The sequence below is a fragment of the Lynx rufus genome, unplaced genomic scaffold, assembly GCF_022079265.1.
Source record: "Lynx rufus isolate CCGP_SWC_20201006 ecotype Redwood Valley unplaced genomic scaffold, mLynRuf1.p SCAF_3, whole genome shotgun sequence".
Taxonomy (NCBI): Eukaryota; Metazoa; Chordata; class Mammalia; order Carnivora; family Felidae; genus Lynx; species Lynx rufus.
Window position 1 is genome coordinate 147244401 of NW_025814845.1, and position 24469 is coordinate 147268869.

At 36.8% G+C, this 24469-nt stretch overlaps 1 protein-coding gene across 1 annotated transcript in view; it reads left to right on the top strand.

Annotated features, from left to right (window-relative positions):
• GALNTL6 (polypeptide N-acetylgalactosaminyltransferase like 6) overlaps positions 1–24469 on the top strand; it is a 1217468-nt gene that overhangs the window by 1120642 nt on the left and 72357 nt on the right. The window contains exon 9 of the mRNA XM_047092006.1: positions 22098–22319. Coding sequence (XP_046947962.1) covers positions 22098–22319 — 222 coding nt within the window. The remainder of the gene's footprint in view (positions 1–22097; positions 22320–24469) is intronic.

The window sequence follows — 24469 nt, forward strand, 5'->3', positions numbered from 1 at the left end:
ATAGCAGAAAATATTTGCAAATCATATATCTGATAAGGGGTTAATATCCAGAATATTTAAAGAACTTCTACAACTCAACAACAAAAAAGCAAAAAAACCTGATTTAAGAAATGGGAAAGGGACTTGAAAAGACTTGTGTCCAACGAAGATTATACAAATGGCCAATAAGCATATGAAACAAGATGTGCAACATCACGAATCACTGGAGAAATACAAAACAAATCCACAATGAGATACCACTTCACACTCATTAAGATGACTATTATTTAAAAAACAAACAAAAAACCTAGAAAACAGAAAACAGTGAATGTTGGAAAGAATGTAGAGAAATTAGAACCCCTGTACATAACAGAAATGTTAAATGTTGCAGCCACCATGGAAAGCAGTATGGGGTTTCGTCAAAAAATTAAAACTAAAATTACCATATGATCCAATGATTCCATTTCTGAGTAATACACAAAAGAATTGAAAGCAAGTACTCAAGCAGATATTTGTACACACATGTTCATAGTAATAGTCAAAACATAGAAGCCACCCAATGTCCATTGATAATAAATGGATAAGCAAAATGTGGTATATACATACAATGGGTTATTATTCAGCCATGAAAAGAAGGAAAATTCTGACAGATACTACAAAATGGATGAATATTGAAGACATTATACCAAGTGAAATATGCCAGTCACAAAAGAATGAATGCTACATGATTCCTCTTATATGAAATAGCTTACATATTCAAGTAGTAGAAACAGAAAATAGAATAGTGGTTGCTAGGAATTGAAGAATGAGGAAATGGGGAGTTATTGTTTAATGGATTTAGAGTTTCAGCTCAGGAAGATGACAAGAGTTATGGAAATGGATGCTGGTGGTGGTTGCAAAACCATGTGAATTTTTTTTGAGGAAAAATTAAGGTGTTTCATTTCTTTGTAAAAATAGTCATCAGAAGTAGCTATCCATACAAACTGTATTTCACATAATTTATGCTGAAGAGTGAGCATTTTTTCTATGCCTTGGCAAATTATAATATTCCTTTTTTAACTTTTGGGTCACCTTCCAATATTTTATCCCTTATACTTTCAAAGCTGTAAAATATCTACAATAGTTCCTATGAGGTGAAGTTTTTGCTGGTGTCACTTTCTCTGGGACTACCTTATCCTTTTCATCGTAAGCATTTTCCTCATTTATGAAAATAAATATACTCTGGCTAAATTCCCTGGCTACATATCTAGAGTCTCTCAAATGGCAGCAATGTTAACATTTCAATGAACAGTCATTTCTTCTAAAAATTCTATTTGAATTTCACTTTCAGCATTATCACTTTTTGCTTCTTTACTGTTCCTTCGTCTTTGTTAGTCAATTGTCTCATTTTGATTATCCATTATTGTAAAATGTCATGCCGTGTTTATCTATAGAAAATAAGGATGCAGCACAACTATGTGCTTTACTGGCTATGTGTGAACTAAATAGCAGATGTGCAATGATCAATCACCAATACACTTTGAAAGAAGTGATGTAATTGGTCATTGATCATTGTATGCATTTATTAATTACATAGTGATTTGTGGTTTGAAAAGCTAACAGTAACACGTTTGTTATGCAATTACTCACAGTTAACATACCATAGCAACTGAAATCTGAACTGTGTTGTTGGAAGCATGAGAATGTTTTTAATGCCAACTGAACTGCACATTTAAAAATGGTCAAAAGGAAAATTTTATGTTATGTATATTTTACCTCAATAAAAAAAGTAGGTAAGCTGATTCGAAAACTTATCGAGTAATGCAAAGGACCTAAGACAGCCAAAATAACATTGATAAAAAACAAAGTGGGAGGACTTATATCACCCAATTTTAAGACATTAAAAAACTACAGTAATCATGGTAGCAGTATTGGCAACAAAAGGATTAATGAAAGAAAATAGGGTTGAAATAGATTTTTGCATACAAATATTTCTAGAAAAAAAACAAAGAAGAAAAATTGTGAGGTTGGACAGCTATGACACCATAGGCACTTATACCTAGAATTGGATTTCATTGAAATTAGAGTCTCTTACTCTTCAAAAGGCACTGTTAAGAGAATAAAAACATAAGGTACAGACTGGGAGAAAATATTTACAAATCGTATTTCTTTATAATGTAGTTTAAACTCAGGGAGCATGACGCCTTCAGCATTATTCTTCTCCCTCAAGATCGCTTTCACTATTCAGGGTCTTTTGTGGTTTCACAGAAACTTTAGAACTGTTTGTTCTATTTCTACGAAAAATACCATTGGAATTTTGATAGAGACTGCATTGAATCTGTATATTGCTTTGGATAGTATGGACATTTTAACAATATTAATTCTTCCAATCCATGACTATATCTTTCCACTTATTTGTGTCTTCTTCAATTACTTTAATTAATGTCTTGAGGTTGTCTATATACAGATTTTTCACCTCATCAGTTGAACTTATTCATAGATATTTTATTGTTTTCAATTCAATATTAAATTATACTGTTTTCTTAATTTCTCTTCTCATAGATTGTTATTAATTATAGAAATTCAACAGATTTCTGTGTATTGATTTTGTTTTCTGCAGTTTTACCAAATCCATTTATTGGTTCTAATGGTTTTTAATGAAATTTTTATAGTTTTCTATATATAATATCATGTCATCTGCAAATGGCGACAGTTTTACTTCTTCCTTTCCAATTTGAGTGTCTTTATTTATTTTTTTGCCTAATTGCTCTAGCTAGTATTTCCAATACTGTGTTGCATAAAAGTGGTGAGAGTGAGCATCCTTGTCTTGTTCCTGATCTTAGAGGAAAAGCTTTTCAGCTGTTTACCATTGACTATGATGTTAGCTGTGGGTTTGTTATATATAGATTTATTATGTTGAGGTAAGTTCCCTCTATACCCACTTTGTTGAGAGTTTTTACCATAAATGAATGTTAAATTTTGTGAAATGTGTTTCTGCATCTATTTAGATTATAATTTTTAGTTTTTATTTTGTTAATGTGGTATATATCACATTAACTGATTTATAGATATTGAACCATCCTTGCATCCCTAGAATAAATTCCACTTAATCACAGTGTGTGATTGTTTTAATGTATTGTTGAATTCAGTTTGCTAATATTTTATTCAGGATTTTTGCATCTATGATCATTGCGAATATTGGCATCCTTGTGGCATCCTTGTCTGGTTTTGGTATCAGGCTTATACTGGCCTCATTAAATGAGTTTGGAAGAGTTCTCTCCTCTTCTATTTTTTTGGAAGAGATTGAGGATTGCTATTAATTCTTCTTTGAATAGAATTTACCAGTGAAGCTGTCTGGTCCTGCACATTTTGGGGTGAAGGGGTTGACTAATGTTTCAATCTCCTTACTAGTAATCGATCTGTTCAGATTTTCTACTTCATCAGGGTTTGGTCTTGGTAGATTGTATCCATCTGTCCATTTCTTCCAAGTTTCCCAATTTATTATTATTGGGCATATTATTGCTCATAGTAGTCTCTTATGATCCTTTTATTTATGTGATACCAGTTGTAACTTCTCTTTAATTTCTGATTTTATTCCTTTGACTCCTCTTCTTGAATCTTGGTGAGTCTAGCTAAAGGTTTGTCAATTTTTATTATCTTTACAAAGAAACAGCTCTTAGTTTCATTGGTCTTTCTACTATGTTTTTAGATTCTATTTCATTTAGTTTACTCTGATTCTTACTATTTCCATCCTTTTACTAACTTTATGTATATATTTTTTCTTTTTCTAGTTCCTTGGGGTGTAAAGTTAGGCTATTTGAGACTTTTCCTGTTTCTTCAAGAAGGCATTTATTGCTATGAACTTACCTCTCAGAACTGTTTTTACTGAATCCCGTAAATTTTAGTATGTTACCTTTCAATTTTATTTGATATGATATTTTTTATTTCTCTGTTGACTTCTTTGACCCATTGGTTGTTCGGTAATACATTGTTTAATCTTCAAATATTTGCAAATTTTCCAGTTTTCTTTACATACAATTATTTTTTAGTTTATACCACTGTGGTTAGAGAATATGCTTGATATGATATCAATCCTCTTAAATTTATTAAGACTTGTTTTGTGGTTTAACATATGATCTATCTTAAAAAATGTTCCATGTGCACTAGAGATGTCTGTCTTGCTACTTTCAAATGGAATATTCTGTAAATGTCTATTAAGTCTATCTAGTCTAAAATGTCATTTGAGGCATATACTTCCTTATTAATTTTCTATCTGAATTATCTAACTGTTGAAGTAAGTGGAAATTAAAGTTCCCTACTATTATTATATTGCTGTCTATTTCTCTCTTCAGGTCTGTTAATATTTATTTTATATATTTAGGTGCTCTTATATTGGGTGCATAAATATTTATAAATGTTATATTCTATTGGTGGACTGGTCCCTTTATTATTATGTAACACCCTTCTTTCTCTTTTATTATAGTTATTGTAATAAGACAAAATCTATTTTGTCTGATGTAAGTTCAGCTATTCCTGCTTTCTTTTGGTTTTCATTTCCATGCAATATCTTTTTCATCTCTTCACTTTTGGTCTGTATATGTCCTATATCTAAAGTCAGTTTCTTGTAGGCAACATATAGATGGGTCTTATTTTTCTATCCATTCAGTCACTCTATGTTTTCTGATTGAAGAATTTAGTCCATTTGCATTTAAAGTAGTTATTGATAGGTATGTCCTTATGACCATTTTGTTAATTGTTTTCTGGCTGTTTTTGTGGTTCCTCTCTGTTCCTTTCTTCTTCTCTTGCTCTCTTCTTTTGCATTTGATGACTTTATTTAATGGTATGCTTATATTCCTTTCTCTTTGCCTTTTGTGTATTTACTATAGGTTTTGTTTTGTGGTTACCATGAGTCTTACATATAACAACTTATATCTATAACGGTCTATTTTAACTTGGTAACACTTAAGTTTGATTCCATTCTAAAGCTCAATATTTTTACTCTCTCCTACAATGATTTATGTGTTTGGTGTCACATTTTACATCTTTTTTTTTCATTTTCTTTATTTATTTTGAGAGGGAAGGGACAGAGAGAGGGAGAGAGAATCCCAAGCAGGCTCCAGAGCAGAGCCCTACTTGGGACTCGATGTCATGACTGTGAAATCATGACCTGAGCCAAAATCAAGTTTATGCTTACCCAACTGCTCCTCATTTTATATCTTTTTATCTTGTGTATCCCTTAACTATTTAAATCATAGTTATTTTTACTACTTTTGTTTTTTAACCTTAATACTAGCTTTATAAGTGACTACCTTTACCATATATTTACCTTTCTAGTGACATTTATTCTTTAATATGTGTTCTTATCCCTGAAGAATGGCCTTCCTTTCAGCATAAAGAAGTTCCTTTAAGATTTCTGTAAGGCCAGGTTAGTGGTGATAAAAATTCTTTAGCTTTTGCTTGTCTATAAAACTCCTTATCTCACCTTCAATTCTGAATGATAATTTTGTCAGGTATCCTTGGTTGAAAGTCTTCTTCTTTCAGCACTTTGAGTATATCATGCCTCTCTCTTTCTTCCAGCCTGCAAATTTCTGCTGAAAAAAGAAATGAAAGCATATAACTCAAAAAGATACATACCTCCCCTTGTTAAATTTTCAGAATTATTTATAATAGCCAAAATATGCAAGCAACCTATGTGTCCATTGATGGATGAATGAATAAAGAAATTGTGGAATATATATATAATGGAATATCATTCAGCCTTGAAAAAGAATGAAGTCTTGCCATTTGCAACAATATAGATGGACCTCGAGGGAATTATGCTAGGTTAAATAAGTCAGATGGAGAAAAGCAAATACCATAGGATCTCTTTTATATGTGGAATTAAAAAAAAATACAAGCTCACAGAAACAGAGAACAGATAGATAATTGCCAGAGGCAAGGGATAAGGGGTGGGAGGAATGGGAAAACTTTATACTGTAGTTTTAATAAATCTTTTTATCACATTTCTGACAATAGACTTGTATCCAGAATATATAAAGAATTCTCAGAACTCAAAAATAAGAAAGAAAACAAACAACCTAATTTTTTAAATGGTCAAAAGATTTAAACAGATAGTTCACCAAAAATGGTATACAGATGGGAAATAAGTGCATGATAAGATGCTTCCAATTATTAATCATTAAGGAAATATAAATTAAAACCACACTTTTATAATGGCAAAAAAGAAAAAGACTTGACTATATTGAGTGTGGAAGTTACGGTTTCACTGGAATGCTCATATGATGCTAATGGGAATGTAAAATGGTACAACCACTTTGGGAAATAGTTTAGCAGTTTCATTAAAGGTTAGACTACTTAGTGTATGACTCAGACATTCCTCTTCAATATATTTACCCAATAGAAATTAAAGCAAATGTCCATACAGATACTGTTCATAGAAGTTTTATTTATAATAACCCCAAGCTAGAAAAACCCAAATGTCCATCAATAGGTAAATGGATAAGCAAACTGTAGTATGTATATCAAGGAATCACAGAAGAAGAGAGGGAAAAAAGGACAGAAGGCTTATATGAGCAAATTACAGCTGAACATTTCCCTAATCTGGGGAAGGAAACAGTCATCCAAATCCAGGAAACACAGAGAACTCCCATCAAATTCAACTAATGCCAGCCATCACCAAAACATATTGTACTAAAATTTACAAAATATAAGGATAAGGAAAGAAATCAACAAGAGGAAAGAAATCCCTAACCTAAAAGGGAAGACAAATCAGGTTAGCAGCAGACTTATCAACAGAAACTTGGTAGACCAGAAGGGAGTGACATGATATATTCAATGTGCTGATGGGAAAAACCTGCAGCCAAGAATACGTTATCCAGTAAGGCTATCGTTCAGAATAGAAGGAGAGATAAAAAGTTTCCCAGAGAAACAAAACTAAAGGAGTTCAGGACCACTAAACCAGCCCTGCAAGAAACTTTAAAGGGGACTCTTTGAGTGAGAAAGAAATACCAAAAAAAAACAAAGACTAAAAAGGAATAGAAAATCTTCAGAATCAGTGACTTTACAAATAACACAATGACACTAAATTTTTATCAATAATTACTCTGAATGTAAATGGACTAAGAGCTCCAGTCAAAAGACATAGGGTATCAGAATGGATTGAGAAAAATAATAATAATAAGATCCATCTATATGCTGTTTACAAGAACTTATTTTAGACCTAAAGGCACCTCCAGATTGAAAGTAAGGGAATAGAGAACATCTATCATGCTAATGGATGCCCAAGGAAAGCCAGAGTAGCCATACTTATATCAGAAAAACTAGATTTAAAAATTTTTTTAGTGTTTATTTATATTTGAGAGAAACAGAGACAGAATGCAAGTGGGTTAGGGGCAGAGAAAGAGGGAGACACAGAATCCAAAGCAGGCTCCAGGCTCTGAGCTGTCAGCACAGAGCCCGACGCATGGCTTGAACTCATGAGCTGTGAGATCATGACCTGAGCCGAAGTCAGTCACACAACCAACTGAGCCATCCAGGCATAGCCAGAAAAACTAGATTTTAAAGCAAAGAGATGAAGAAGGGCACTATATCATAATTAAAGGTCGATCCAACAAGAAGATCTAACAACTGTAAATATTGATTCTCCCAACTAGGAAGCACTCAAATATATAAATCAATTAATAACAAACATAAAGAAACTCATTGATAGTAATAAAGTAATAATAGGGGACTTTAACACCCCACTTACAACAATGAGCAGATCATCTGGGCAGAAAATCAACAAGGAAACAATGGCTTTGAATGACACACTGAACCAGATGGGCTTGACAGATATATTCAGAACATTTCATCCTAAAGCAGCAGAATACACATTATGGTTGATTGCACATGGAACATTCTCCAGAATAGATCACATACTGGTCACAAACCAGCCCTCAACAAGTACAAAAGAGACTGAGATCATACCATGCATATTTTCAGACCACAACAATATGAAACTTGAAGTTAACCACAAGAAAAAACTTGGAAAGACCACAAATACATGGAGGTTAAAGAACATCTTACTAAAGAATGAATGGGTTAACAAGGAAATTAAAGAAGAAATTTTAAATATACATGGAAGTAAATAAAAATGATAACATAACAGTCCAAAACCTTGCAGATACAGCAAAGGCAGTCATAAGTGGAAAGTATATAGCAATACAGGCCTACCTCAAAAAACAAGGAAGGTCTCAAATACACAACCTAACATTACACCTAAAGGAGCTAGAAAAGGAACAGCAAATAAAGCCTAAATCCAGCAGAATAAAGGAAATAATAAAGATTCAGCAGAAATAAGTGATATAGAAACAAAACAAAACAAAAAAATCAGACTAGATAAATGAAAGTAAGAGCTGGTTCTCTGAAAGAATAAATAAAAATGATAAACCCCTACAAAGACTTGTCAAAAAGAAAAGAGAAAGGACCCAAATAAATAAAATCATGAATGAAAGAGGAGAGATCACAATCAACACCACAGAAATACAAACAATTATAAGAGAATATTATGAAAAATTATATGTCAACCAACTAGGTAATCTGAAAGAAATGGAAAAATTCCCAGAAAATTCTCACAAACTATCAAAACTGAAACACAAAGAAATAGAAAATTTGAACAGATCCATAACCAGCAAAATAATTGAATCACTAATCAAAAATCTCCCAACAAACAAAACTCCAGAGCTAGATGGCTTCTGGGGGAATTCTACAAGACATTTTAAAGATGAGTTAATACCAGGGCACCTGGATGGCTCAGTCAGTTAACATCCAACTTTGGCTTAGGTCATGATCTCATGGTTTGTGAATTCCAGCCTCACGTTGGGCTCTGTGCTAACAGCTCAGAGTCTGGAGCCTGCTATAAATTCTGTGTCTCCCGTTCTCTCTATCCCTCCCTGCTCATGCTCTGTCTCTCTCTCTCTGAAAAATAAACATCAAAAAAATTTAAAATATATATATAAAGAAGAGTTAATACCTATTCTTCTCAATCTGTTCCAAAAAATAGAAATAGAAGGAAATTTCCAAACTCATTCTATGAGGCCAGCATTACCTTGATTCTAAAACCAGACTAAGACCCCACTAAAAAGGAGAATTATAGGCCAATATCCCTGATGAACATGGATGCAAAAATTCTCAAGATAATAGCAAATTGAATCCAACAGTACATTAGAAGAATTATTCACCACGATATAGTGAGATTTATTCTTGGGCTGCAGGGGCGGTTCAATATTCACAAATCAATCAACATAGTACACCACATTAATAAAAGAAAGGATAAGAACCATATGATCCTCTCAGTAGATGCAGAAAAAGCATTTGACAAATTACAATATCCACTTTTGATAAAACCCCTCAAGAAAGTAGGGATAGAGGGAACATACCTCAAGATCACAAAGGTCACATATGAAAGACCCACGGCTAATATCATCCCCAATGGGGAAAAACTAAGAGATTTTCTTCAGGAGCAAGATAGGGATGTCTACTTTCACCATTGTTATTTAACTTAGTACTGGAAGCCCTAGCCTCAGCAGACAACAAAAAGAAATAAAAAGCATCCAAATAGACAAGGAATTCAAACTTTCACTCTTCACAGATGACATGGTAGTCTATGTAAAAAACCCAAAAGAATCCACCAAAAAATTATAGAATTGATACACGAATTAAGCAAAGTCTTAGAATACAAAGTCGATGTACAGAAATTTGTTGTGTTTCTATACACACACACAAAAAACAAAGCAGCAGAAAGAGAAATCAAGGAATTGATCCCATTTGCAATTGCACCATAAACCATAAGATACCTAGGGATAAAACTAACTAAAGAGGTAAAAGGTCTGTACTCTGAAAACAATAGAACACTTATGAAAGAAAGTGAAGAAATCACAAAGAAATGGGAAAAGATTCCACACTTACAGACTGGAAGAGCAAATACTGTTAAAAATTTCTATACTACCCAAAACAATCTACACATTTAATGCAATCCCTGTCAAAATAATACCAGCATTTTTCACAGACCTAGAACAAAAAATACTAAAATTTGTCGAACTGTGAAAGACTTCAAATAGCCAAAGCAATCTTGAAAAAGAAAACCAAAGCTGGAGGCATCATAATTCCAGAATTAAAGCTATATTACAAAGTTGTAGTCATCAAGATAGTATGGTACTGGCACAAAAACAGACACACAGGTCAGTAGAATAAAATAGAAAACCGAGAAATGGACCGACAGCTATATTGTCAACTAATCGTTGACAAAGAAGGAAAGAATATCCAATGGAATAAAAATAGTCTTTTCAAAAAAAGATGTTGAGAAAACTGGACAACAATATGCAGAGGAATGAAACTGGACCGCTTTCTTACACCAGACACAAAAATAAATTCAAAATGGATGAAAGTTCATATTTGGACTTTAAGAAACAAAACAGATGAACATAAGGGAAGGGAAGGAAAATTAAAATAAGATAAAAACAAAGAGGAAGGCAAACCTTAAGAGACTTTTAAATGTAGGGAACAATCTGAGGATTGCTGGAGGGGAGGTGGGTAAGAGGATGGGCTAAATGGGTGATAGACATTAGGAGGGCACTTGGAATGAGCACTGGGTGTTATATGGAAGTGATGAATCAACAAATTCTACTCCTGAAACAAATACTAAACCATATGTTAACTAACTTGAATTTAAATTAAAAAAAAAAAGCAAAATGGATGAAAAACCTAAATGTAAGACAAGAAACCATCAGAATCCTAGAGGGGAACACAGGCAACAACCTCTTTGACCTCAGCCACAGCAACTTCTTACTAGACACGTCTCCAGAGACAAAGGAAACAAAAGCAGAAATGAACTATTGGGATTTCATCAAGATAGAAAGCTTCTGCAGAGAGGAAAAAAAAATCTACAAAACTAAAAGACAACTTACAGAATGGGAGAAGATATTTGCAAATGACATATCTGAAAAAGGATTGGTAACCAAAATCTATAAAGAACTTCTCAAACTCAACATCTAAAAAATAAATAATCCATAAAGAAATGGGCAGAAGACATGAACAGACATTTTTCCAAAGAGGACATACAGACGACTAATAGAAACATGAAAAGGTGCTCAATATCACTCATCATCAGGAAATACAAATCAAAACCACAATGAGATACCATCTCACACCTCTCAGAATTGCTAAAATTAACAACACAGGAAACAACAGATGTTGGTAAGGATGTAGAGATGCGGAAACACTTCTACACTGTTCGTGGGAATGCAAACTGGTGTAGCCACTCTAGAGAACAGTATGGAGGTTCCTCAAAAAGTTAAAAATAGAACTACCCTTTGACCCAGCAATTGCACTACTAGGTATTTACCCAAATGTTACAAAAATGCAGATTTAAAGTGGCACATGAACCTCCATTTTTATAGCAGCATGATCAACAATAGCCAAATTATGGAAAAAGCCTAAAATGTCAATTGGCTGATGAATAAATGAATACGTGATATATATTTATATACATTCATATATATATGAATATTACCCAGCCATCAAAAAGAATGAAAGCTTGCCATTTGCAACAACATGGATGGAACTAGAGTATATTATGCTAAGTGAAATAAGTCAGTCCGAGAAAGACAAATACCATATGATTTCACTCATATGTAGAATTTAAGAAACAAAACAGTTGAGCATAGGAGAAGGGAAAGAGACAGGAGGTGAGAGAGAGAGCAACAAACCATAAGAGACTCTTAACTATAGAGAACAAACAGGATTGATGGAGGGAGGTGGGCAGGGAATGGGTTAAATGGGTGATGTGTATCAAGGAGGGCACTTGTTATGATGAGCACTGGGTGTTATATGTAAATGATGAATCACTGAATTCTACACCTGAAACTAATTTTATCATATATGTTAACTAATTAAAATTTAAATAAAAACTTAAAATTAAAAAAAATTGTAGTGTATCCACATACTGCACTCTAATAAAAAGAAATGCATGCAACTACATGGATAAACTTAAAAATAATGATGCTTAGTAAAAGAAATCAGACCAAAAAACACATATTTTATGATTCTATTTATTTAAACTTCTAGAAAATACAAAAAAAAAAGAAAAAAGAAAAGATGAATAAAAATAAAATTTTAGAAAATACAAACTAAATTATGGTGACAAAAAGTAGATCAGTGTACAACATCCAGAGTGAACCCTAGTGTAAACGATGGACCTGGGTGATGGTGTGTTAATGTAGGCTCATCACTTACGACAAATAAACCACTCGTGTGGAGGATTTTGGTAGTGGGAGAGACTATGCATTTGTGGGGGCAGGGAGTAAATGCCAATTCTTTGATCCACCCCTCAATTTTGCTGTGATCCTAGAACTGCCCTAAAAAAAATTAAGTCTTAATAAGTTAAAAGAAAATAGATCAGTAGTTGCCTGGGGATGATGGTAGAGGTGCCTAAGAAAGGAAACAGAGGGAGGGATTTCAAAGAGGCATATGAAAGCAGTTGGAGGTGATGGATATATTCATTATCTTGATTGTGATGATGGTTTTATACATGTGTGTATGTGTGTATATGTGTGTGTGTGTGTGTGTATTTCACCAATATGTATCAAAATGTGCTAAGCTGTACACTTTCAACATCAGCAGTTTATTGTATATCAATTATTCCTCACTAAGGCTGTTTTTTAACTTAGGCTTACATGCATTTTTTTAATAAGCTATTTGTTAAATAATTTGGGGAGTTGTTTTTTTGTTTGTCCTATATCTAAAGGCTACATTAAATGTTATCAGAAACACTACCATAGATATCTAAAATATCCAGCCAAAAAATAGACTAGAGATACAATTAAATTATATCAAAACAGCTAAGAGCAGGTAACCACTTACAAACAGCTCACACAGCCTTGGGGAAGAAGAGAGAGGAAACAGCCTGTCAGAGAAGACTCCCTTTTTAGTACTGGATTAGCCTTCCTCTCCTTATGCTGAAGGCTTCCCACTGACTTCAAAGAAGTCTTTAGATCAGAGAAAAAGTAGAGCTTGGCTGAATAATTGTAGTGAGGTTGAGGCTCTCTTAAATAGATTCTCTTTTGAGCTGTATCCATGATGACATTATCACTTTATCAATGATAAAAGGGCTTTGGGGTGGGACTCCAGAGCTACTAAAGTACTCTTAAGCATCAAAGTGGAGAAAAGAAATGCATTTGAATCACGGCAGTATTTTTCAAGTCATGGGCTAGTGATGCAATTCCTTGCCAGGAGGAATGACTGTGACAAATAAACTGTTTCTGTGTAAGATTGGCTTTGCTAGCTACCAGCAGTTTCTGAGGGGTACACACACACACACACACACACGCACACAAAAGCTAAAGAAAGAAATCTAGTATAAACTCATCATAATACAATAGCTTAATATTGACACAAGCGCAGCATGTGGATTGGGGTCAGGCCAGTGCATTTGTACTGATTGCACTCTGCACAAAGAATAGAAACACACTACTGAGGTGAGGTGGCCCAGATAATACACATGCATGGGACAGCCTCATGACCAGACAATCAACTCCCCAATAATACGCTGAGAAACTGAATAGGGATTGTGTTTTTAGGACAATTAAACAGCAGGTTCTAACATGGTGCTGGCAAAAAAATAATTAGTGGATAGATTTATGCAGTTTCATGAATCAGCAGGTATAATGGAACTATCTATTTTGTTCATGTTACACAATACAGATGATCAGTCAGAGATGGAAATCTGTTCTTATAAACTGAGATAGAATGTGATTTAATGGTCCTGGTAAAATATCAATTCAAAGACCTGATGAGTATTAGAATTAAGGAAAGATTTAGTGTTGGGTAGTGCAAAGAAAACAAGACTTGAATTCTAAAGACCTGTAATATAAGGCTGAATGTGTCAAGTGTGTTAATAAATATTTGGGCAATACAGAGAAGGGAGAGATTAATACCAGTTTGGTTTGGATAGAGGAGCATGTTGTAACACACAAGAAACCACTGCGGTGACATAAAAATAGATGAGGCTATCAATGTCCTGTATGTAGAAGGTGCTCAGAATAACAGCTTTTATTTCATTTATCATTCAAGAATTATGAAGCCTGCAGCTCTTAAAAATAGAGAAATAGAAAAATCTTCATTTGCTTTCTACATGGAAAAATAAATGTATTGTTCAGCTCCAGTGGCTGTCCTTCTCCAACTGTTACGTGTCTTCCAGGATGAGTGAAACACCAGCAGGTGAAAACCTCCCGGATTCACCTTGAGTAGGATTGCGCCCTCTCCTCCAGTCTCTCTTGTCCACACTCAGAGCCTGGCTGGAACTCAGCCCAGATGTGCAGAGACAGAAGGCCTTCACCTATTTATTTTCAGATTAAGGTTAAGAGTAAACCCTAAATTGTCCATTCTAGCCATGCTGAGCCCTCCCCTCTAGCTTCCGATTAGCACTGCTGTTACCTTAAACTATGTGGCTATTTCCCTGCTTGCTTCACAGATAGAAAGCCAGCAGGATCCCACCTGTTAGAAACAGAAAAGCAGTGGGAATGGGAAGCATATTTAGATCAACGGTGTGTGATAGCAGGCTTCTCTGCAGAGAGCCTGAAACTTCCCTGCAATAATTTCCACAGAGGCAAAACATTCACTATGTATTGGCAATAGCATCAAGATATACCAGATTCTGAGAATACAGTCACTAAGTGAATTAAGAAAAAAAGAAACATTCATGGAGCACATATCACATGCATATTATATATGTCGGCAGTAAGGTTGCCAGATTGGGCAAATAAAAATAAAGGGCGCCCAGTTACATTTGAATTTCAGATAAATAACTTTTTAGTATAATTATGTCCCATGCGTTAAAAGATAAACTGAAGCATATTAACATTTTAAGGGTTTATTTGAGTGAAAGCCAATTTGAATTGGGCAATGCCAAACTGGAAGTGGTTAAGGGGAAAGACTTGGGGAAATACAGAAGCAAAGAAAGGAAATTAAATGATTGGCTATAGCTTCAAGCCTAGCAGTCTATTTGTGATTGGTTGCACCTAGTGTTTTGATTTCATAACCTTGAGACGTTTACAGGCTTGGATTTTGGTTTGCGTAGGTAGGCCACCTCAGTCTAGTGGCCTCCTGGTTTAATTTAATTTGATTTATTTTAATTTCATTTGCTGTTATAGAATATTAATACAAGCACTATACAATTGTGAATTGTACTTATGTTTTTAAATGATTTGTTCTTTACCTGAAATTCAAATTTAACTATGTGCCCCACACATAGTTATCTGGCATCTCCAACTGGGAGGAATAAAAAGTGAGTTTCTGAATGGGTGAGGTCAGACAAATAAGAGGGAGAAGGGCATTGAAGCAAGGGAAATCTTATGGACAAAGCCAGAGACAGGCTGAATTTTTTTTAAGTGTGGATGAACAGAGCAGATCTCTTAGGCAGAGGCTTCATGTAGAAGAATAAAATTAAACAGGACTCTTAGGGACCTCATGGAGAATGTCTTCAACAGTGAGCAACCCTTTTGTAACAAAATGTTCAGTGGGGCGTACCTCAAGAACCAGCTGTTGAATTTCTTTCAGGTGAGTTATCTTTGCTTAGTAAAACACCTGGAAAAAACATTGTGGCTATGGAAGGGTAGGCCTCAGAGTTTGGCCAGGATAAGCCGGGACAGACAACGAGAAAGCTGAATTACTCTGCATGAAATAGAGAAGAAATTATGATATTCTGGTGCAGTCCTACTAAGGATACCATAAGGGGAAATGTTGAGGACAGCACCATGGCAGGGGGTCAAAAGACAGAGAGAAGAAACTTTGGCCAAGGAGAAATTTTCCATACCGCCAAAGAAGCTGAAAAAGTCAAATATTCCATCTTACATCATCTGCTATGCTTTGTCATCTAAGTCTCTGCCACTGCCCTGAAATGTCAAAGTCTATATCTTAGTGATCTACTTGCAAAGTGTTTGAGAGCTGAGGAGAAGCACCCCCCCCCCCCACTCAATGCTCTGCATGACACAATAGTGAACAAGCCTGGGGCAAGACACCAGTAGGAAGGGAAGGTCCCCCAACAGGAAACCAAAGTGAAGGATGAATGTGTGAACACAATCCCCTGGGAATCTACATAAATCTTCAGGAAAAAAAGGACTGTGAAAATTGTGATTGAAGTAATTTTATTTAAATCTCAAATAACAGGAATCCCAGCTAATAATACCTGGCTCCATGTGTATAAGACAACCTTGATAGATACAACTTCAGATACTTTGGGAGTAAATGATTGCATGTATAGATCTTCCAGTGTCCATTCTTTCATCTTGATAACTTTTTTTTTTTGGACATTTAAAAAACAATTTTTTTATGTTTATTTATTTTTGAGAGCAAGAGAGACGAGCACGAGCAGCGGGGGGAGCAGAGAGAGAGGGAAACAGAATCCAAAGCAAGCTCCCGGCTCTGAGCTGTCAGCACAGAGCCCAATGCCGTGCTAGAACTCATGGACCGTGAGATCATGACCTGAGTCAAAGTTGGAAGCTTAACCGACTGAGCCACTCAGGCGCCCCTATTTTTTGGACATTTTAACATCTTCGCCGATGTCCACTCAATCTTAGAAAGAGATGAGCCGGGGCGCCTGGGTGGCGCAGTCGGTTAAGCGTCCGAGTTCAGCCAGGTCACGATCTCGCGGTCCGTGAGTTCGAGCCCCACGTCGGGCTCTGGGCTGATGGCTCAGAGCCTGGAGCCTGTTTCCGATTCTGTGTCTCCCTCTCTCTCTGCCCCTCTCCCGTTCATGCTCTGTCTCTCTCTGTCCCAAAAAATAAATAAACGTTGAAAAAAAAAAAAAGAAAAAGAAAGAGATGAGCCAACTCATATTGATTTATTTTTATCTTTGTTACCATCTCTGGCAAGAGATGTTATTGGATGTCTTAATTACATGATCCTGTACATGCGTACACAGCTATGAATGTGTAAGTGAGCAATATTGTTTTGCTCCTATCCCATTACCTTCATGTATCTGAATATGCATATATGTGCTCCTATGTAAATAGTTCAATGTGTATACGATTATTTTATTTTCTGGAATGGGTGAGTTTATTCTACAATCTATAAAAGACCAATGAAACTCTTCCTGCAACTGCTGGTAATATTTCTCAGCTGTGGTTCTAATGTTTTCCCCAAGATTAAGTACTGAGTCATGATTACAGTTGCAAATTAACACAGTGTATTGTTGTTTCCAGAATAATGATTTCAGAATGATATTATTTGGTCAGTCACCTGCACTGTTTGGGAGTGAGGACTATTCCTTGACTATAATAATTGACTCTTCAGAAAGTTTCCTCCTGGTAGGAAATTCAATTCAGAGAACAGAGCATCTATAATCGAGGATGTCTAATGAGTCATTGGGAACATTAGAGAATGGGCAAGATGTTGTATTTATGTTTAAATGTTTATGTAACACTCATTGCTGGAGGGAAACTAGCTATTATAGTTTTTGCAATTATCATGCTGTTTCTCTTCCTGTCTCCTGGAAAGCTACAAAAAAAAGGAATAGATGATTTGACATTATCCCTGGAATACATTCATGATCCTGCTGCTTCCTTTAGAGTGTTTGGGAAATCAGCAAACCTAACCTTGCAACCAAGTTTATTTCAATTTGAAAAGGACACGATAATGCAAAAGCTACCTGGCTGATTCCCTGGTTAACTATACTGCTTAGTTTCCCTAAAGTTGTTGACAATTTACTAGCAAGCTATCTCCTGCCCTGTTTACTTATTGATGATGCTTATCCAGGCTAACATTTATCATGGCACTTTGAGCCATTTCTAAAGAAAGCATCTGAACTAATCAGCTCCTTTTTGAGTTTTATAATAATTCCTATTTTTATTTCAAAAATCCAAAGCAACAAATATCTACCATTTAACATGAGCACTTTTTAAAAAAATTGTTCTTATTTCAGTGCCTTTGCCATTGGATATATGCACAAACTATGAATTTGTTCACTTTCATTCTATAATATATTTTTTAATATTTTTAACATTTATTTTTGAGAGAGAGAGACAGAGAGAGAGAGAGAGAGAGAGACACAAAGTGTGAATGGGCAAGGGGCAGGGAAAGAGGGAGACACAGAATCCGAAGCAGGCTCCAGGTTCCAAGCTGTCAGCACAGAGCCCGACGTAGGGTTTGAACTCATGAGCTGTGAGATCATGACCTGAACCGAAGTCAGACGCTTAACCAACTGAGCCACCCAAGCACCCTATATTTTTTTTTAATTCAACAATTAGCATGCCCAGATGAGTACCCGTATGTGCTTGGAATCATTCAAAGTGCTGAGTTTTTTAATTAAAAAACAGATCTATATCTAACTTCATATAAAATACAGTCTCAAAGTGTTTATTTACACAAATCAAAATAGATTGCTTAATGGCAGAGCTATCAGAATTTTTAAGGCATGTCTCTACTTAACAAAGTCATTTTCTCATTATTCCTGGCGAATTTACCTCTTTGCCTCTGCTTTTTTATATACCCCTGCCTTTATTCACTTTCATTTATCAGAGAAGCATAAAGTAGTGGAAGTTAAATATTTCTACTTTATATAATAATTGGATTTTAGGTGGGGCACCTGGGTGGCTCAGTGGGTTGAGCCTCCGACTTCGGCTCAGGTCAAGGTCTCACGGTCTGTGAGTTCGAGCCCCGCCTCTGGCTCTGCGCTGACCGCTCAGAGCCTGGAGCCTGTTTCAGATTCTGTGTCTCCCTCTCTCTCTGACCCTCCCCCACTCATGCTCTGTCTCTCTCTGTCTCAAAAATAAATAAACATTAAAAAAATTTTTTTAATAAAAAAAAAATAAAAAAAAATAATTGGATTTTAGGAGAAAGGTTGTAACTGCAGCCTAAAAATTAATTTGAATATAAATAAAGTTTTCATATTAGTGACTAATTTTTTTCCATTCTATCTTTGAATCTTTTTGCTAATCATAAAAATTGTCTGTCCAAAGATAGATGAAAATACAAAGCGTTTCATCCAGAACACTTATCAGAATGAAAGGTAAATAGAGAGATAATGCTGAAGAATCCTACTTAAATATGACAGATAAGTGTAGTACCTGAGGCCATCACAGAGCAGGATCCTCAAACATCACCTGTTTCCTTGCCTTTCCCCAAACAAATCAGGCAGTTCAGAATCTGTGAAAAGGGCTAGAATATTGCAAAACAATGTTGACTCTGATCATCTGTTGAGGTAAACAGGAATCAGGGTGGAAAGTGTCATGAGTGAAGCAATGCCAATGAGATGTCAGACAGCGCAATGATGGCCAAAAATAATGTCAGAAAAAATTCTTACATTCTCTTTTTTTTTAATTTTCTTTGAAGTTTATTTATTTATTTTGAGAGAGAGAGAAAGAGAGAGCACATGAGCAAGCATGAGTGGGGGAGGGGCAGAGAGTATCCCAACCCCGAGGCAGGGCTCAGTCCCACAAACGGTGAGATCACGACCGGAGCCAAAATCAAGAGTTAGATGCTTAACCAACTGGACCAACCCAGGTGACCCCAAAATTCTTGTACTCTCAATGTCAGGAATCTTAGAAAGGAAGGAACACAGAGGCAACCAAGAAATCACAGTAGACTTTGTGGCACTGTCTCTTTTCTGCATCTTGCTATATTAACTGAGCCCTCCCTCATGCCCACCAGGGACCAAAAGTAATAAAGGAGACTGGAAGCAAGCGGAGGGGTGGGGGGTACATAGGGGACAAGATCAGATGGAAGACATGTCCATCGGGAACACTGGAGGTGGAGGGAGTGGGACAGAACAAGAAAAGGGTGCAATCTTACTAGGACTAAGATATTTGGAGATTCTGACTCCCAGCAGACCTCTGGGCATAGTTCCAGGCCTTAATTACAATTCTGTAGAAATTTTTTTTTTCATGGTATAAATGATAACTTTTATTTTTTTTATATATATATATGAAATTTATTGACAAATTGGTTTCCATACAACACCCAGTGCTCATCCCAAAAGGTGCCCTCCTCAATACCCATCACCCACCCTCCCCTCCCTCCCACCCCCCATCAACCCTCAGTTTGTTCTCGGTTTTTAACAGTCTCTTATGCTTTGGCTCTCTCCCACTCTAACGTCCTTTTTTTTTTTTTTTTTTTCCTTCCCCTCCCCCATGGGTTCCTGTTAAGTTTCTCAGGATCCACATAAGAGTGAAACCATATGGTATCTGTCTTTCTCGGTATGGCTTATTTCACTTAGCATCACACTCTCCAGTTCCATCCACGTTGCTACAAAAGGCCATATTTCATTTTTTCTCATTGAGTAGCAATTTTTAATATAAAATAATTTTCAGCAGCATCTTGGTGGCTCAGTCGGTTAAGCATCTGACTCTTGATTTTGGCTCAGGTCATGATCTCATGGTTTGTGGGTTCGAGCCCCACATCAGGCTCTGTGCTGACAGCTTGGAGCTTGCTTGGAATTCCATCTCCCTCTCTCTCTGCCCCTCCCCTGCTCAATCAGTTGAATGTTCCCTCCCTCTCTCTCTCTCTCAAAAATAAACTTTTCTTTAAAAAAAAAAAAAAAGATTTTCTCTCTCTCTCTCTCCCTCCGCCCCTCTCCCCCACTCACTCTATCTCTAAAATTAAATTAATAAATAAAATCTTTAGAAAAAAAGATAAAATGATTTTCCTAGATATCGCTAGCTTTTACTTCAGTCACTTATGCCTGAATCTTATTAAAGTTTCCAGCCATTCTGCCCACTTTATCTTCTAAGCGCAAATGAGAAACTGGAAAGGGTTCTTTCCAGCCCCTGGGCACTTGAAATAAGAAATTGGAACGCCAAACGAGAACCAGAGCTTAAAGGACACAGCTATGAAATGATGCTACAAGCTGGGGGTATCAGAACTCAGACCTTCTAGACAATGCACTCTCACTAGCGTTTAGCATTAAAGCTTGAAGAGATGTCAGGGAACATCTCATCTTAGCTAAAGACCACAGGAACAAGAGTGCTGGACAGCTCAGTTGGTTAAAGCATCTGACTACAGCTCAGGGCATGATCTCACGGTTCATGATTTCGAGCCCAGCATCGGGCCCTGTGCTGTCAGCATAGAGCTAGTTTCAGATCCTCTGTCCCCCTCTCTCTCTGCCTCTCCCCCATTCACATGTGCTCTCTCTCTCTCTCTCTCTCTCTTTCAAAAAATAAACATGAAAAAAGACCACAGGAACAATTCAGTTCATCCGTGGCCAAGCCCAACATTAGGCTCTCCAATTATTAATAATAATATCCATAGTACCTAGCTCATTCCAGGTACTATTCAGAGCCCTTTACGGGTGTTACTTTGCTTAATCCTACAACCACTCCCATGATGTAAGTATATATTTACTAGTTGTGTATTCTCAGGTGAGGAATCTGAGGCCTAGAGGGGATGAGTTGCTTCCTTGACCTCAAAACTGAATAGCTTCCTCCCCTGAACCCACATGGTCTCCCGCCCCTAAGGAGCATGTTTTTTTCCCTACCAACAGCCTCCTGCTTCCTTCACCCATGGAAACATCTGCAGAGAAGACTGGCTACTTGATGCTTCCCTTAGCTTCATTATGCTTCATTGTGCAGTAAATTACTGAATTCCGCTTAGCATCTGTATTATACATAGAAAATATCATCAGAACACAAGGTCTTGAATTTAGTAATGCTGGGTTGCCTCTTTAATTGGGAGAAAAGAATAACAGCTTGTTTGTACTCATTCTTTCCAGGATCCTAACTGTTCCTTGAAATGGTTGAAGCAATTTGATGCCTAAGAACTTCATTATCTCCAGTTTCAAATCCTTTAGTTCTGTGTGAAAAATAAAGAATTTATAATCATGAAATAACAGGAGAGATGAGAAAGTTGATATAACTGTAAGCTGAATTTTTACTGACTCTGACAAATTATCTAATTGGCAGTTGAACCCCATGCCAGAAACAGAAATGCGTGCAAGGCCTCAGACTAATCATATCACACCCTTGTAGTTACAAAAAAACTCCCCTTATTAATAAGCCTCCAACCAGCGCTGTCTGAGGTTGTCTATTTTTTTTTCCTTTTTTCAATTTCCAGTGTGACTAAAATCACCCTCTGAGGGCACAAGTCAATAAATGACATTCTTTTCTGCTGCACAGAACCTGAAGCGTGTGGCTGAGACCTGGATGGATGAATTTGCTGAGTACATTTACCAGCGGCGCCCAGAATACAGGCACCTGTCCACCGGGGACATCTCCGCCCAGAAGGAGCTGCGCAAACAGCTCAAGTGCAAGGACTTCAAGTGGTTCATGGCTGCAGTGGCCTGGGATGTGCCTAAGTACTACCCTCCGGTGGAGCCCCCACCAGCCGCCTGGGGGGAGGTGAGGAGGCTGCATGAACCCTGCTCTTACTTCCTTGTGTCCGTCACTCCTGCGCTCAGGTGACAGGACAGAATGCCAACACCTCCCACTCCTTTGTTCTACAGCCAAGTAAGATTAGCTTACATCATCTCCACTAAATGAATGTCCAACATTTTTTCATACGTTGCCAAAGATGAGTATTCTGCCCTCAGCCTTGATAGTCCCACCCAGAACCGTTGGCGGCTGTTGACTCCCCAGTTGGATTTTTTTTAATACATCTGGAAAATATTTTTATTTCAGGTTAGTGAAATTTCCATAAGAGCTTGCAGAGAATGAAAATATCTATCGTGCTATTGTGTAAATAAATGTGACTTGATCTCCACGATTGAATCCCTCACCATCCACCGTGCGTAGCCTTGTTGCTATTTGTATATGCAAGGATGAGGTGATGGAGGGGCTTGACTATTTTCCTACCCAGAGGTGCCATACAGAATTGTGAAGAAATGCATTTCCATAACACCCAGAACTGTGGCACACGCGGGAGCCACATGGGTTCCTTAAATAAGCACTAACCTTTCCACCTCGGAACGTTTCTTTTTTATTTCACGTCATGATTTTAAAATGGAAAGAACTGAATAGTCCCGGTTCCCAAATTTAGAAGATCTATCTTTTGGCATAGAAAGGACTATTGTGCTGGGTTCCGTTCCATTCAATCCTGTTACTATAGCCTTTTCCTCATAGAAAAGCATATGCTAAAGCAAGGACTAAAATTGGATAGGGTGGATTTATCCTAGCAATTTAATCTGCTTTTAGCAGGAGGCTGTGAGGGGGAAATTGCAGGCTGGGCTGGATGCGAGCGCCGTCCTACTTCTCAAGGCTTTCAGAAGCCAGGAGTTGACTATGGTGCATTGTGGAGGAGCCTCTTCATCACTGTCCTTGGTTTTGCGTTGTGGGCGTGGACATGCCTTAGCCTGGTTGGTGTCTGTGGCTTTGCAGACGTCTGAACACAGAACCTGGCAGGAGAGGCCAGGATACTGAGGCAGCGTTCTTGGGTTTCCAGCTCCCCTTGGAAAAGGTGTCACGTGCACCTGCTTGTTTCGCTGAGAGGGTCCAACAAGATCTTCTCTACCTGTGCCTGGGATGCCCCAGGGGTGAAGGAGAGAGTCAAGGTCAAGGACATCGATGCATGTTCCATTTCTAAATGTTTTTGAATGTGCACCTGGTACTAATAGTAGCTGCTTGGGCCAGTTAGTAATCTGATCTAATATTTTGCATCTTAACCATTTCTTTAAAGCTTCCCTGGAATATTACTAATAATGGTCTGCTCCTATTAGTTTTAGTTATCTACCATGGGCTTAACTTATAGCAGTGGAAATGTAATGTAGACCCCCCCAAAAGAGCTTTCATAGTCTAACGCATTGTATGATACAGGAATTTGTTACTCGATAAGCAGGAGAGTGTCTTTGTAAGGTGTTTTTGGTTAAGGTTATATCTACTGCCTATAATAATTTTTAAAATTTATTTATTTTAATTCAAAATAGTTAATATGCAGTGGAGTATTGGTTTCCGGAGCAGAACCCAGTGATTCACCTCTCACATATAACACCCAGTGCTCATCCCAACAATTTGCCTCCTTAATGCCCATCACCCATTTAGCCCATCCCTCCACCCACCTCCTTCCAGCAGCCCTTGGTTTGTTCTCTGTATTTAAAAGCCTTTTATGGTTTGCTTCCCTCTACTACCTATGACAATTTTTTAAGTTTATTTATTTATTTTGAGAGAGACAGAGAGGGAGTGCAGGAGCGGCAGGGAGAGAGAGGGAGACAGAGAATCCTAAGCAGGTTCCACATTGTCAGTACAGGGCGTAATGGGGGGCTTGAACCCACAAACCTTGAGATCATGAGCTGAGCCTAAATCAAGATTGGGTGCTTAACTGACTGAGTCACCCAGCACCCCTACTCATGATAATTTAAATGCAATTTTGCCTTAGTGACTCAGAAATACTCTTAAAGATCTCAAAGCATCATTGTGTGGTTTGCAGCCAGTTAAAATCTTATCAAGCTTTTTTCCATCTTATGTGGAAACATATATTTTTATTCCTACATGGTTACTGCTTCAAACTGCAACAGATCACATTTTCCCATAGTACCTGACTAAATCCTAACCTGTAT